At 47.8% G+C, this 13,933-nt stretch overlaps 1 protein-coding gene across 1 annotated transcript; it reads right to left on the bottom strand.

Moving 5' to 3' along the window:
- Positions 1 to 942: 942 nt before the first annotated feature.
- On the bottom strand, positions 943 to 10,142 carry LOC110315114 (butyrophilin subfamily 3 member A2-like). The gene is made up of 9 exons (XM_021189255.1): positions 10,058 to 10,142; positions 8,236 to 8,586; positions 7,161 to 7,442; positions 6,848 to 7,048; positions 6,620 to 6,640; positions 6,513 to 6,539; positions 4,898 to 4,924; positions 1,917 to 1,943; positions 943 to 1,565 (listed from the first exon to the last, which is right to left on the bottom strand). Exons 1-9 carry the CDS (start codon positions 10,140 to 10,142, stop codon positions 943 to 945), a joined length of 1,644 nt encoding a protein of 547 aa, XP_021044914.1.
- Positions 10,143 to 13,933: the final 3,791 nt, after the last annotated feature.

Genomic DNA, 13,933 nt, shown 5'->3' with positions numbered 1-13,933 from the left:
GAAGCTTCACAGCCCACCCCAGTGATACACTTCATCAAGGACATGTGTCCCAGACCTACCCCAACACTACAGCCAACTGGAGGCGAACAATTCAAACTCTTCTATGCATGAGGGATGCTTTCATTCAAGTCAGGACACTTATCTACAAAGAGAGTTCCAAGCCAGCCTAGGTTATGTGAGATCTTCTCTTTAAAAAATAGAAAGATAGATAGATAGATAGATAGATAGATAGATAGATAGATAGATAGATAGATAGATAATAGACAACTAAACAGTAAGAAGCTAAAATACATGAGGTCAACCTTTATAAAATATGAATTACTTTTTTAGTTATATGTGTAATTCTGTAAGAGAGTGAGACTCAAATATAAAAATCAAAGAATTTATGTAAGCATCAAAGATAGATCTGATATGATGATAAGGCAGGTTCATGGAGATGGATGGACAGACAGGCCATTGTCCACTGAGAAATCCACTTTGAAGAACTATCTAGGATCCAGCAATCTCATCACCAGGAACAAATGTAGAAGACAGGAAGTCATGTGTCAGACATCTCTTCCCCCAGACTCACTACAACACTGGTCACAAGAGCCAAGACATAGAACAGACCTAGGTGCCCATGGCCAGATGAACAAATTAAACAATGCCCACTCAGCGCTTGGTCTGTTTCATGCCAAATGGCACAAAAACCTAATAAAATGCTATTTAACACAAAGAGGGAAATGCTTTCCCAGAGCTCAAAGCAGCCTGTTTTACACCACCTGACACAAAGCATGACCTCACTGCCACCACAGCCACAGCCTCAGCCACGGCCACGGCCTCAGAGTCAGACTAAAGAGCAGGGGTCAAGGTTCCAGGCCCTTCCAGGACCCCTGGGGGCTTTGGCCTGTGGCTTCTACACTCCCACAAGAGCCACACTGACGACTCAGGCAGTGGTCCACACTATGGGAACAGAGAGTTCCTGCCCTGCTGGAGGAATGAAGATTCTTCCCCCTGTTTGCCCTCCCCTTGTTCCTCCCCTTCCTCCTCCAGTTCTCCCTCCCTCCCCTCAGGCACACATGGCATGGAGCTGATAATCATTGAAACATTTCCAGTCCTAAGCCTGAAGTATGGAAAAAGAGTCCCAGAGAAGGAAGCCTCATGGAAGGAGAACATGTGGGACATGTCACTCATGTTATAGAAGGAGAGGTCACCTTCAGTGTAGTCCACAAACACCCCCACACTCTGTGGAGCTTGCCTGACAGATAATAAAGCCCACCTATAGTCCATAGAGGCCCAGTATCTTCTCCAAGACCTGCCCACAGTCCAAAACCCCTTACCTGGAGACTCAAAATAAAAGTCTTTCCTGTCCACACCATCCCTACAGACCCCCAGAGTCCACTCGCTGTTGTCACCATTCCTTAGCTTCACCTCCCAGTAATGTCTTCCAGAAGAGATGCCTCTGATGCCTAACACACTGGAGGGGTCACACAATTTCCTACAAGAATCCTTCCGGGTCACACTCAGTTTATCCTGGGAGATGGCAAGGTTGGGATGGGCAGAGGCTGGATCCAGAGTGAAAGTCCCTGTAGAGAGAGTCACCAATCACAAGAGGTCAGGTCCAGTACCCAGAAAAGGCTACAGCTATCCCCACATCCATCTCAAAACCTCTTAGCTTCTATTAGGGGGTTAAGTTCTTCACATAAGAAGAGCGTTGTGGCTCAAACTGAGATCTTGCAAGCAGGGGGAAGGAAGAAAATGCAAATTAAGGGTGACAAGATAACAAGGCACTTGAGAGGAAGACCAGCTTAGGTACTGTCAGCCCTACCATCCACATCACTGAAGCCATCAACACCTGAGTTACCACAGAGAAGAGGAGAGACCAGAGCCATGGCATGCACAGGAGGAGTGTCCCTAAGGAACACAGAGTCACTCACAGGCCTGGAAGTGTTCCTTGCGCCAATCTACAAGAGAAATAAAGATCATGTGAGGGGTTTCAGAGACTATACCCATCTGGTCAACAACTGTCTTCAGAAACAGACTTTCTGGAGTTCTGAACTGGTAGCTGGGGGGACAGTATGCTTGTCACACACACACAGGAGAGAGTCATACACATAAAAACACACATACACACACATTCATACATACACACATGAACAGAGAAAGACATACATATAACACACACATATACACACACAAGGAGAGATACACATAAAATCACACATATTTACACACACATACATACACACATAAACAAAGAGAAGACCAGAACACACACATACACACACGGATACACTGAGAGGGAGAGAAATACACACATAAAATCACACACACACACACACACACACACACACACACACAAACACACACAGGGAGAGAGATACACATAAAAAACACATACACACACACATCTGCTATAGACCTCCAGTAAAGACTTGAAGAGTGAGACCTGACACCCATCCCTAGTAAAGGCAGAGAAGCATCCTCTCACTGCACCTTGTCAGGTCCCAGACCTGTAGCATCCTGGAAACTACACATCCTTGAATCAGAACTTTTCCAAGTATGGGAGGGACAGAGATGACGCAGGAGGCTGGTGAGTTTGAAAGCTCATAAGCGTTGTGAGGAGCTAGAGACAAGCCTGAGCCACACAGTAAGATGCTGTCTGAGAAAGCAACAGCTTGGATGGTGCTCTACAGTACAGAGCCTGCAAGGCTGAGTGCTTGATCTTACAGAACAACAAGCAAACGAAAATCCAGGACCACTTGGTGGTCTTGCAGAAGACGTGGCTTCAGGTCCCAACCATCACATGAACGCTCATGACCATCTGTAACGCAGTTCCAGGAGACTTACACCTGGACTCCAAGGGCACTAGACATACAGGTTGCACACAGACACACATTCACAAAAAACACTCACTCACATGGATAGATAGATAGATAGATAGATAGATAGATAGATAGATAGATAGATAGATAGATAGATAGATAGGCAGGCAAATCTTTTTAAAAGAGAGATATTGCTTATGAACAATTCTAACTCACATGTGGGTTCCCCTAATACAACCATCACAGGAAGTTGAGTGTGATTTCAAGTTGATCACTCATGCCTCAGCAAGACCCTAAACATCCTGGTGGCACTGGTCACCAGAATCAGAACTCACAGTCTAAACGCCCAATCCCTGAGTACCTGTGGTCTCAGAAGAAAGAATCAACAGAGACCAAATGTCAAGCACAGAAAAGGAGACAGAGGGTGTGTGTGTGTGTGTGTGTGTGTGTGTGTGTGTGTGTGTGTGTGTGTGACAGAAAGAGGGAGAGGGAAGGGGGGTAGGTGGATAAAGAGAGAGAGATAGTGTGTGTGAGAGAGAAAGAGACAGACATACAGACAGAGACAGAGAACACCAATAAAATTGATGACAATAAAGAAAAGGAATCCATAACAGAGACAAAGGCACAGGAGACCCAACTTTAAGGAGGACACTGAAACAAAGACTATCTTAGAGAGAATTGATTCCCAAACCTCCTAGGCTGACTTCTGGAATGTTCTGAAAGCATCACTTCTGATTCACAAGGATTTCATGGCCCTCCTCAATAGTCTCCGCTAGCAGTTGAACTCCCCACTAACCCTGCACCTACACGCTGTGCACTGATGGAGATGGCTGCAGACGGGGCCATGCTGACTCTGACAAGAGACAAACCCAGAATGTGTGCTGTGAGTCTGAAGAGGAATCCCTGCAGTCAGCTATGGAGGCTCCTGCAGTGACAGGGACAACAAAACCTTTACTCATGCTGGGGCAGCAGGAATAGAAACTGGGAGGGAAGAGGATGACATGAGCTGAAGAAAGAGAAGTCAGGGAAACACAACAACCATGGTTGTGCACACTCCTGCTGGGGAGATGAACAAATGTCTAGTCACACCAATAGCATGCCAATGGCAGACCAAAGGGAAGACTCCACAAGGTACAGCTTGTGGAAACAAACGATCTGCTCATTTAAAGTTCCTCATAGAAACACCAGCTATGGGTGAACAGCCACAATAATTAAGGAAAACAAATCTCTGTCACTGATAGCCATTAAATGTCTGCAGAGTTACTTGGGGAAGGACATGATCAGAAGACCTTCCTCCAGCCACCATTAACATCTAGAAATCACAGAGAGGGGGACTGCGAGGACAGGGCAGGTAATGGTGCTGTACTGAGTGAGACTAAGCATGACTTCTACAGGCTGTCCTGTGAACTCTACACTCATGCCAACATACACACAAAGATACAGACAGACAGACAGACAGACAGACAGACACAGAAACAGATACAGACAGACAGAGACAGAGACAGAGACAGGGAGACAAAGAATGAATCTTGGGTTGAGGGAAGGAAAACTTTGTGGCTCTTGTCTCCTAATGGGCCCCATCCTGTGCAGGTCTCCATTGGCTGTCACACTTTCTGACAGCTCAAGAGGATGACAACTACCTCCTGCTTGCTCTCATGTCAGCTTGACACATGGTAGGGTCATCTGGGAACAAGGAACCTGAATAGGGAAAATGCTTCCATAGCACCGGCCTGTAAGCAAGGCTGTGGGACATTTTCCTGACTAGTGATTTGATGTGGGAGGACCCAGCCCATGTGGACACTGTCATCCCCTGGCAGGTGGTTGTAGGATACAGGAGAAAAGAAACTGAGCAAGCCACCGGAAGCAATCCACCAAGCAGCATCCTCCATGCCTCTGCCGCAGCTCCTGCTTCCAGGTTCCTGCCTGCCTGAGTTCCTGCCCTGATTTGCTGAGAACAGGGACTGGGAGTGTGAGTCAAGTACACACTCTCCTCCTTGAGGAAATGCTTGGGTCTTGGGTTTCATCCCAGCAGGAGAAACTCTAGCTGAGACAGTGTTGTGCCCACAAGGGGGCAGTCTACAGGAGTCACATACCTGCATAGAGCTGGGCCTTCCTCCATGCTGAAAATGAACACACTCTGGTGAGAACCCGATCAGAATAGCCCCACTCAAAGCTAACCTTCCTCCATCCATTCAAACAGTGAGGCTTTGCCTAGGAGGAAAGAGAACCAGAATTAACTGGCCCGTGAAATGTTCAGAACTATCAGAGTATTAAGGGAAATTCCCAAAACTGCAGATGAAAAAGATGGCATTGTAGGGTTAGTTCCCCTGCTGCCCCCGATCTGTATGGCTTTTTTGAAATTGTTTTTTAAAATGTGTTTATTTTACATGTATGAGTGTTCTATTTTTATGTACACCTGCATACCAGAAGAGGACATCAGATCCCATAACTGATGGCTTTGAGTCACCATGTGATTGCTGGGACTTGAACTCAGGACCTCTGGATGTGCACACAGTGCTATTAACCACTTAGGCATCTCTCCAGCCCTTTTGTGTGGCTTTTGGCTGAAAAATAGCTGCATCTACTTCAAAAAGGAAAATAATAATAGGGGTAGTAGTCACACTACTATTCTATATATATTCAGCTTCACTGTTAAAATAACAAAACATCAGCTCTTTTTTTAAAAGGTATATTTGGAGGTACACAGAAGAATAGAAAGTGTATAATAAGTGTGGATATGAAGTGAGTTCGTGAGAGAAGCACCCAGTGTTCCTCAGATGAAACAACTCCAAAGCCAGGGACACCTATACCAGGAGCAGGAACATTCCCATCTCCTTCCCATGAGGGAAGCAACCCAAGTCTCTACCCCTCACTTGGTCAACACCTTCAGTGCTAAGGGAGCAGACCCTGGGAGATGACTGAGGAATGGGTGCAGGTCATGCTCCTGCATCTCTGACCTCTTTTACTGATAAGCCTCTTTTGCTGGTTAGGTGTTGTCAATTTTCAAAAGCTAAAGTCATCTGACAGGAGGGAGGCTCGACTGAGAAAATGGCTCCAATAGACTGGCTGTCAGCAAGGCAGCAGGGTTTTCTTGATTGATTGACTCATTCATTGATTCATTGATGTAGAAGGGGCCTGCCCACTGTGGGCGGTGCCACCCCTACACAGGCGGTCCTGGAGTCAGCCAGCAGGACAGTTGAGAAAGCCATTGGGAGCAAACAAGGAAGCAGCCTTCCGCTGTGGGCTCTGCTTCAGTTCCTGATCCAGGTCCCTGCTCTAGGTCCCTGCCTTGAGTATCTGCCATGGTTTTCCCCATCAACAAATTGTGATTTGAAAATGTGTGCAACAAATAAGCTGTTCCCTCCCAAAATTACATTAGTTTCTTACACCAATAGGAACCTAACTAAAACATTTTCCTTACAGAAATGTTAACACTGCAGTCTGATCCCAGGTGCAGAGGGAAGTCAGAGCTACTGGACCCTAAGGGAGCAATGAAAGGATCAGGAAGTGGTCGGATTATGAGCCAGGGCACAGGACAAACTCAAGAGTCACACATTTTCCAGCTCTAGGCAGAGATCAAAAGGAGCCTAAACACCAGGCTTCTACCTTCCAGAAAATTCCACTTCTGTCCCCAAAAGGGTACCCACTCTGCCTACAATCAAGGAAAGGACACATTTAGAACCATGGGACACTGGGGCAGTCACTCACCTGCCCTGTAAGCTGCTTTCCTTCGATCTGAAAAGCAACACACAGGAGTCAAGAGAGCTAATGGGCTCCTGAGGGATCAGAGGGCTCAGAGGAAAGGCAGGACTCACCAAGCTCCTCCCTGAGTGCACCTGCAAAACAGTGAGGAGAGGGAGTCTGAACACTTGAGAGGAAGACAGGAAACACAGTTTGGGTTTCTGATACTCTGAACTACAGGCCACCTGACCCACAGGACCCCAGGCGTCCTCTCTGGATTTTGTATTCCACCTACTCTGATCCCAGAACACTGGGCCCTCCTGGGGACTCTGACCCTGTCCTTCACTGCCATGGTGACTTACTAGTAGTCCTCAGAGCATCCTCCTTTGTCTTCTGTGACTCATCCTTCTCACGCTGAAGATTCACCGTTTCCTGCTGCACGTTCACCCTTGCAGAACGTTGCCTTCTGAGAAGATAGCTTGACCCTAAGACTAGGAGTCCCATCATGGTCAGGGTTACAAGAAAAGCTGGCTTCCAGGGAGAGGCCTTGGTGAAGAAGGGCTCTGTGGCCCAGGCAGAGAGACAGTGATGGATGAATCTGAGGAGAGACAGCCCACCACACTCCAGGAAGACCATCACAACCCAGGCTCTGAAGGAGTGAGGGACATCTCTCACCTGGGATGAACATGGCCATGGCTTTCTCTTGACCCAAGACAGGATTGAAGGTGGAGCAGGTCACATTGCTCACAGAGCTATCTCTCACCACCAACGAAGTCTCTGTGCTGAACAGTCCTTGAGCATCTTCATGGTGGATCTCCAAGGATGCTGTGAGATTCTCTCCTCTGGAGTCTCTCCAATGCACGTGGGGCTTCGGGTACCACCCTGAGGTCATGCACACAACACACACTCCACCATTTTCTGGACCTTTGATGTGTACTTCAGGGACAGAGCCCATTGCTGAAGGAGAAGAGATGTGTTAGAAGCCACTTTAGGTTGAGGGACCCCAGGAACAACTATGTCACTCATGGGAACCTTTCACAGGACAGATGGGAATTGAAGGGGAAAGGATTGGAACTAGATTGAGCCCCTACTGCCTGAGCGAGGAGAGATTGGAGAGAGCACTGTGGGGAACAGAACACTCCTATATCAATCACAAGATCCTGTGGAATGTGAAGGAAGTTGAACACAGGAGCCCTGAGGTGGGAACCAGCACTCCATCTGTCCATTAGCCACACACCTGAGACTCTCATGGCAGGCCTACACCCAGCTGTCCTCTCAGGGAAGACAGACCTTGAGCATCCTTCCTTCCTCCCCTCCATCACTTGCCTTTAGCATTGACCATCATTTCTCACTGACTGCTCACTGACACTCAGTGACTTTCCTGCCAACCCCTCTAAATTATAAATTCCAACCGCTGGTATTTCATAACACCGACAGGATCCCTAACTCACAGAACTAGCACAGCACATTTTAGGGGATCTACCTATAGAATTTGAGTTGAATTATCTATGTAGGAATTTACTACCCATTTCTCATATCAAAAAGGGAAACTATAAATAAGTAGATATAAAAAGGAGAGATGAGAGCACTCCTGTGAGCCCAGCAATGCACGGCAAGGTCAAGGACAATCTGGCAAACATAAGAACTCTCAAAACATCAAAGAAAATAAGGGGCTGAGTGGCATGAACCCTCAGTTTCCTGGCACACACAGGTCACCCAAGGTTTTTAGAACAAGGATCAGTTAACCAACCTGCCACCTTCAGTTCCAAGATGGCCTCTTCATAGAACACTCCCTGTTTGAAGTGGCAGATGTATATCCCACTGTCTGATGCCTGGACATTTTGGATCCTCACAGCAGCCTTGCCTTGATGGAACTGATCCTTCACCAGAGAGGTGCGCTGTGAATACTCAGGCATCTGCTCTATTTTCTGCTCCTCTTGGTCCCGATAGACAAGTACTGCTTCTGAGAATCTGCTGCGGAACCACCTCAGCTCCTCCATGTTCTCCACATTCATGGCTGGAAACACGGAGCAGGGAAGGATGGCTTCTGCACCTGGTGCAGCCACAATGGGGTCTGAGGGACCAAAGACCCGGAACTCCTCTGTGGACACAGATGTAGCAGTGAGAGGCTGGAGAGACACAGGAGGATGCAGAGAACACATTCTAAAGGGGAAAAACATCCCAGCAGAAAGCAAGGGATGGATGGGGTTGTTCTATGCACCATGCATTAGGCATGCATGCCTAACTAATGCACTAATGTTCAAGTTACCTTTGGACATAGCGGTGCATCCCATAAATGATGTTTTTAAAAAAAAAAAAAAAAAACTCTTCTGAGTTTCTGTGTTTCTGGTCCCAGACCCTTCCTTGACGGAATCCTTTGTGTTTTCTTTCTCCAGCTTGGATGTACCTGGTCACCAGACACACTTTAGGGAACTGACTCTTCACTGAGAGCTCCAGCCTCAGTATGTTTGGGTGGGTTCAAGATCATAAATCTATAAAGATCACTACAGATGCTCACACAATTGGTTATATGGCCACACCTTGGGACACACAGGCGTAACTGGTCTCAAACAAGACCCAGGGAAGTTCCAACACCCAATCCTAAATCTTGTTATCTACCAAACTCTTTATCCACTGAATAATGTGAATATTAAAACAGGGAGCTGAGGCTGAAGAGATGGCTGAGCAATTAAGTTACAGCAGATTCCTCTAGAGGATGCAGGTTCAATTCCCAGCACCCACAAAATGGATCATGACTACCTTCTGGATTCTGTGGCCAGCAAAAATACAGGTTTTTGCTACAAGGACATATATTCAGGAAAAAATGCTCACTCATACACATGACATGAAGTATACAAAGGCAAAGGATACTTCTGTGAAAAACCCACTGGATTCCAGGTGCCCCAATCACTTCTTCATTTAGAAGGAAGATCATCTGCCTCACTATGGGAACCTTTGGCCCTATAAACTGGAGGACTTTGACACAGGCACTGTGACCCCAAGAGCTCCTTATTACTCTGCACTGCTCCATTTGTGTCTAGCACACTGCTGCCACTGGACAGGCCACGACACCAGTCTGCTGACTCCATCACCACCTCTGTGACCCTAAAATTCACTCAAACCCTGCCCCTGCTCTGCTCAAGGCTGAGTCCTGACTCTGCTTTTCACACCAGGGACCACCAGGCCCCCAGGGCTGCTCCCACCTCAGTCCTCCCCACCACAGCTGCTTCCTCACACCTGAGTCATTCTGCTGCAGCCAGCACTGGCCTCTGCAGTTCTACACACCCCAGGCACACTGCCAGTCCAAGGCTATCCCAGCTATGCTCCCCAGGTAGGGTCTGGCTATGGAGCTCAGGCTGGCCAAGGACTCAAGATATTCCAGTGTCAGCCTCTCAGAGGCTGATGCACACTTGCCCACCTGAGATTTTCATTACTAACTCACTGTAAATGGAAAGATGGGGAAATCCTGGGTGCCAGGTTTAAGTGAGTCTCCTGCACATCTGACCCGCAGAGAACCTGGCAGCTCCACCCACAATAGGGAGACACAGGAAGACAGACCAGGACAGACTCACTTGTGGTCACCCAGCTAAGCAGCTGTGTAAGGACAAGCAGACAGGTGACCTGGAAGAGCACAGAGGACTTGTGGTGATTTTCCATGTCCTCGGAGCTGAAGAGAAAAACAGGAGAGGCAGATCAACACCTGAGGCAGGAGGTAAGAGGCCAGATGCACCCAGATGTTGGTCCCCTCATAAAAGACTGCATTGCTCAGGGAAAGAGATCAGCACACAGGACCAAAACACATCCATGCTCACAGAGTGAAGGCTACACACAACGCAACACTGACAAACAGCCCTGTCTGGTCTCCTCTCACACCTTCAGAAGACTGGGCAGCTGGGGACACACAAGTCATTTCGTGGAAGCTACACACAAACTTTCCCACCTCATCCCCAGCTCAGGGGCAGCCAAGCTCTAACCAGAATTATAGGTCCTTCCTTTCTCAGAGCCTTGAGGAGAACCCAGTGTAGGCACCATGTCTCCAACACCCCCTTATCCACAAACAGCCTGTGACCCCAAGATATGAAGCCTATACCTCTGCCTCAGGAATAGTCTGGAGCCTGTATTCTATGGCTCCACAATGGTGACCAGCCCCTTACACGCATCTTCAGAGACATACAGGTCTCCAGGAAGGCTGACAGGCCTATCACAAATGCCTGGTCCTGACTTTTGGTTTTGGAAAAGCCCAGCCCCAGCATAGTTCCAGGATATACCCACACTAAGCAGGTGCCACACACACATGTCCCACAGCACAGGATTATCCTCATAGTCTCTGTTGATAATGACCAAGCTGAGTATACACAGAATTGGAAAGAACAGAAGAGAAGTCAGAGCATGCAGGGCCAGAGAGAGCAGGCTGACTGGGGCAGTGGGGTGTTGGGCAGGGGAGGGCTCAGGGCAGGCCTGAGCTAGCAGCTCAGAGAGAGAGGGAGGTAAAAAAGAGACAAGAGGTGTGGAGGGAGCCAAAGGCCTGAGAAGGACATACAGAGGGAGCTCTGAGCTGCCTCCAGGCTCAGACACCAGGGAGGTTATCTGCTGAAACTCACTCAGCATAGTCTCCTCTCTGCTTCCTCTGCAGGCCCAGCTGTCTTCAGTGCCCACCTACCTGCTTCTCTTTGTCCCCAGCTTTGAAAGGCTGTGACTTCATCAGGAGAAGCTCAGGGCCAAGGGGACCCAGCAGACCCCAGATCCTCCTCTCACACCTCATCCCCTCTCCAAGGGGCTCTCACAGCTTTAAGCTCTGCTCCCTCAGTGCCAGCCTTGGGTTGCCTCAGGTCCAGGATCATGGTTTCTACGGCAGCAGACAAGAAATTCACCCTGACTCAAGTTCTCACAGCCTCTCCAGAGATGATGAGGACAACAGAGACAGCAGCTGTGGAGACAGGGCAGGCACAGTGTCCACCATGAGGACAACAGAGCCTGCAGCAGAGGAGATGGCAGGAACAGGGACAGAGTCACTGCCTATTCAAGCAGTGCCTTTTGAGCCAACAGAGCAATTAGAGTTTCAGCCAAGGAAACTGAAAGCTACAGTAATGTGACCTGGGCGTTTCTTCCTTCTGAATGTGATGTTCTGTCAGGAAGAGGTGAAGGTTCACCTCACAACCCCACCCACACCCCTACTCCCACCACTGGCCACCCTGTCCAATGGGGGGACGTCTCAGACCTATGCTTTATGGAATGTTAAAAGATGATACAAAAAAAGACAACAAAATTTGTTCAATCTGTTTTAAGTACCTGGAACAGCTCATGTCTGCACACAACAAAGTTATATCAACTCCTGTCACATCTCCAAACAGAGGTGGTGTCATGAGCCTAGGTCTAGCTCCAGTAACTACTAAGATGAGGGGAAGGTATGTCTTCCTGAAACATGGAGTTTCTACCACAATCCCTGCCCTTTGTGCAGCCCAGCCCAACCCCAGCACCCAAGATCACAGACTCAGCAGGAACCTGCTAGGGACCTTACACTCTGGCTACCTGGATATCACAAACCTTATCTCCTCCTGAGTCCCCAGCCTAAGTCTCCCAAAGGGGATGACAGGTGAAGGCAATGACCAGGAGCAGATCAGAGAGCCTTAGAGGACAGTGAGGAAACATGGATGGGATGTGTATTGTGTCTTCTCACAGGACATCACAGTCACAGCCAGCTGTATTGACAATAGCTGTTACTAAAGAAGCCAGAGATCATTGCTCTTATAAAAACATGACCTTGACTCTGTACACTAATCATATCAATAACCCAAACCCTAATGATCCTAACCATAACCATAACCTGAACCCAAAGACCTCTACCCCAACACTAACCCTCACCCTAACCCTAACAACACTAACCTTAACCATTACCATAAACATAAATATAACCATAACTTCTCAGAAGATAGAGGCAGGACAATCAAGAACTCAAGCCGTCCTTAGCTACATAGTGAGTTCAAGGTCAGCCTGAGCTATGTGAGCCCTGTCTCAAACTCTGGATCCTGAGTGACCCAGCACACACCTTTAATACCAGCAATGGTGGAACACAGGGATCTGTGTCTGTTTTAGTCCAGCCTGGTCTCTGCATCCAGTTCCAGGCCACCTCTGTAGTGGGCTCCTCACTCAAAAAGAAAATACTGCTTGTGGACGTTGTACATCGTGGTGCGGAGCCTAGTGCGCACCACGATGTACAACGTCCACAAGCAGACTGCACTCACACATGTGTCCACCCTGTACACCCAATAACAGATGAAGGATCCTCTTCAGAGCCTCACTCTTGTTCAGTGTGGAAGCATGTGTGGCCTGCATGTCCTTATGAGCATCTCATGTGTGCCTGGTGCTCACAGAGTCAGTAGGGGGTGTTAGGAGGAGGTGAAGTGGAACTACAGGTATCTGTGCACAGTTATGTGGGTGCTGGGAAAGGAACCAGGGTCCACTATACGGGCTGGGGAGATGGCTCAGCAGTTAAGAGCACTGACTGCTCTTCCAAATGTCCCAGGCCACATGGTGGCTCACAACAATCTGTAATAGGATCTGATACCCTCTTCTGGTATGTCTAAACACAGCTACAGTTTACTCATATAAGTATAATAAATAAATCTTTAAAAAAAGAAAAAAGAATAAGAAAGAAAGATAGAACACCAAGCACTGTGACCCACTAAGGCCTCTCCCCAGCCCCATAAAGAATTTTTGCATCGAGACCAGGAAAAGGCTTCTCTCGAGTGCCCTTTTTCTGGTGACTTTTGATCACTATCACTTGTCCCATAAAGAGGAGACAATGAATATGGTACCTGGGTAGCTCTGGCAAACTGGTATCAGATGTGATTCTTGGTAGTCAATTTAGGACATATGGAATTAAGTGACAGGCAAAAATGGAGGGCACACCTATAGGAGTTTGCTTACTGTGAAGTAGAACAATCTATAGAGTGAAGATTTTGCTGCCCAGCTTTAAGCTCTGGGTGGACTGCACTACCAGCCCCACTCAGGTTCCCTCAGCTCTGCAGATGAAACACACATACACACATTAGCTTATTGTCACCCTGTCTTATTGCTGGGTGCTTCTAATGTTTCCTTGGCTATCACAAACCCTTCTTTTCACACCCAGCTCAGCCCCTAAATCTGCCCTCAGCCTAACGGTGTCCCTAATATCTCACCTGCTACCCCAGGTCCAATTGGGGAAGTGGCCAATGCCCATGCTTCTTGTGATCTCACATGGCTGATGGCTCCTTCTCCACAACCCACCCCCCATGCATGGCAAAAATTTGTCCTCCCATGGCTCCCTTAGCCTCCCAGCAGGAAAACTGGAAATCCCACCTGTTCAGCCAAGGTCATTATAAATATATATATAAAGAGAGAGATTCTATTTCCTTTATTACAAAACTGAAGTCTTGGATACATCAAAACCAATTTCTGGGATGGGGGAA

Source organism: Mus pahari, unplaced genomic scaffold (assembly GCF_900095145.1).
Source record: "Mus pahari unplaced genomic scaffold, PAHARI_EIJ_v1.1 scaffold_11959_1, whole genome shotgun sequence".
NCBI lineage: Eukaryota > Metazoa > Chordata > Mammalia > Rodentia > Muridae > Mus > Mus pahari.
This window is presented reverse-complemented; position numbering and strand designations above follow the sequence as displayed.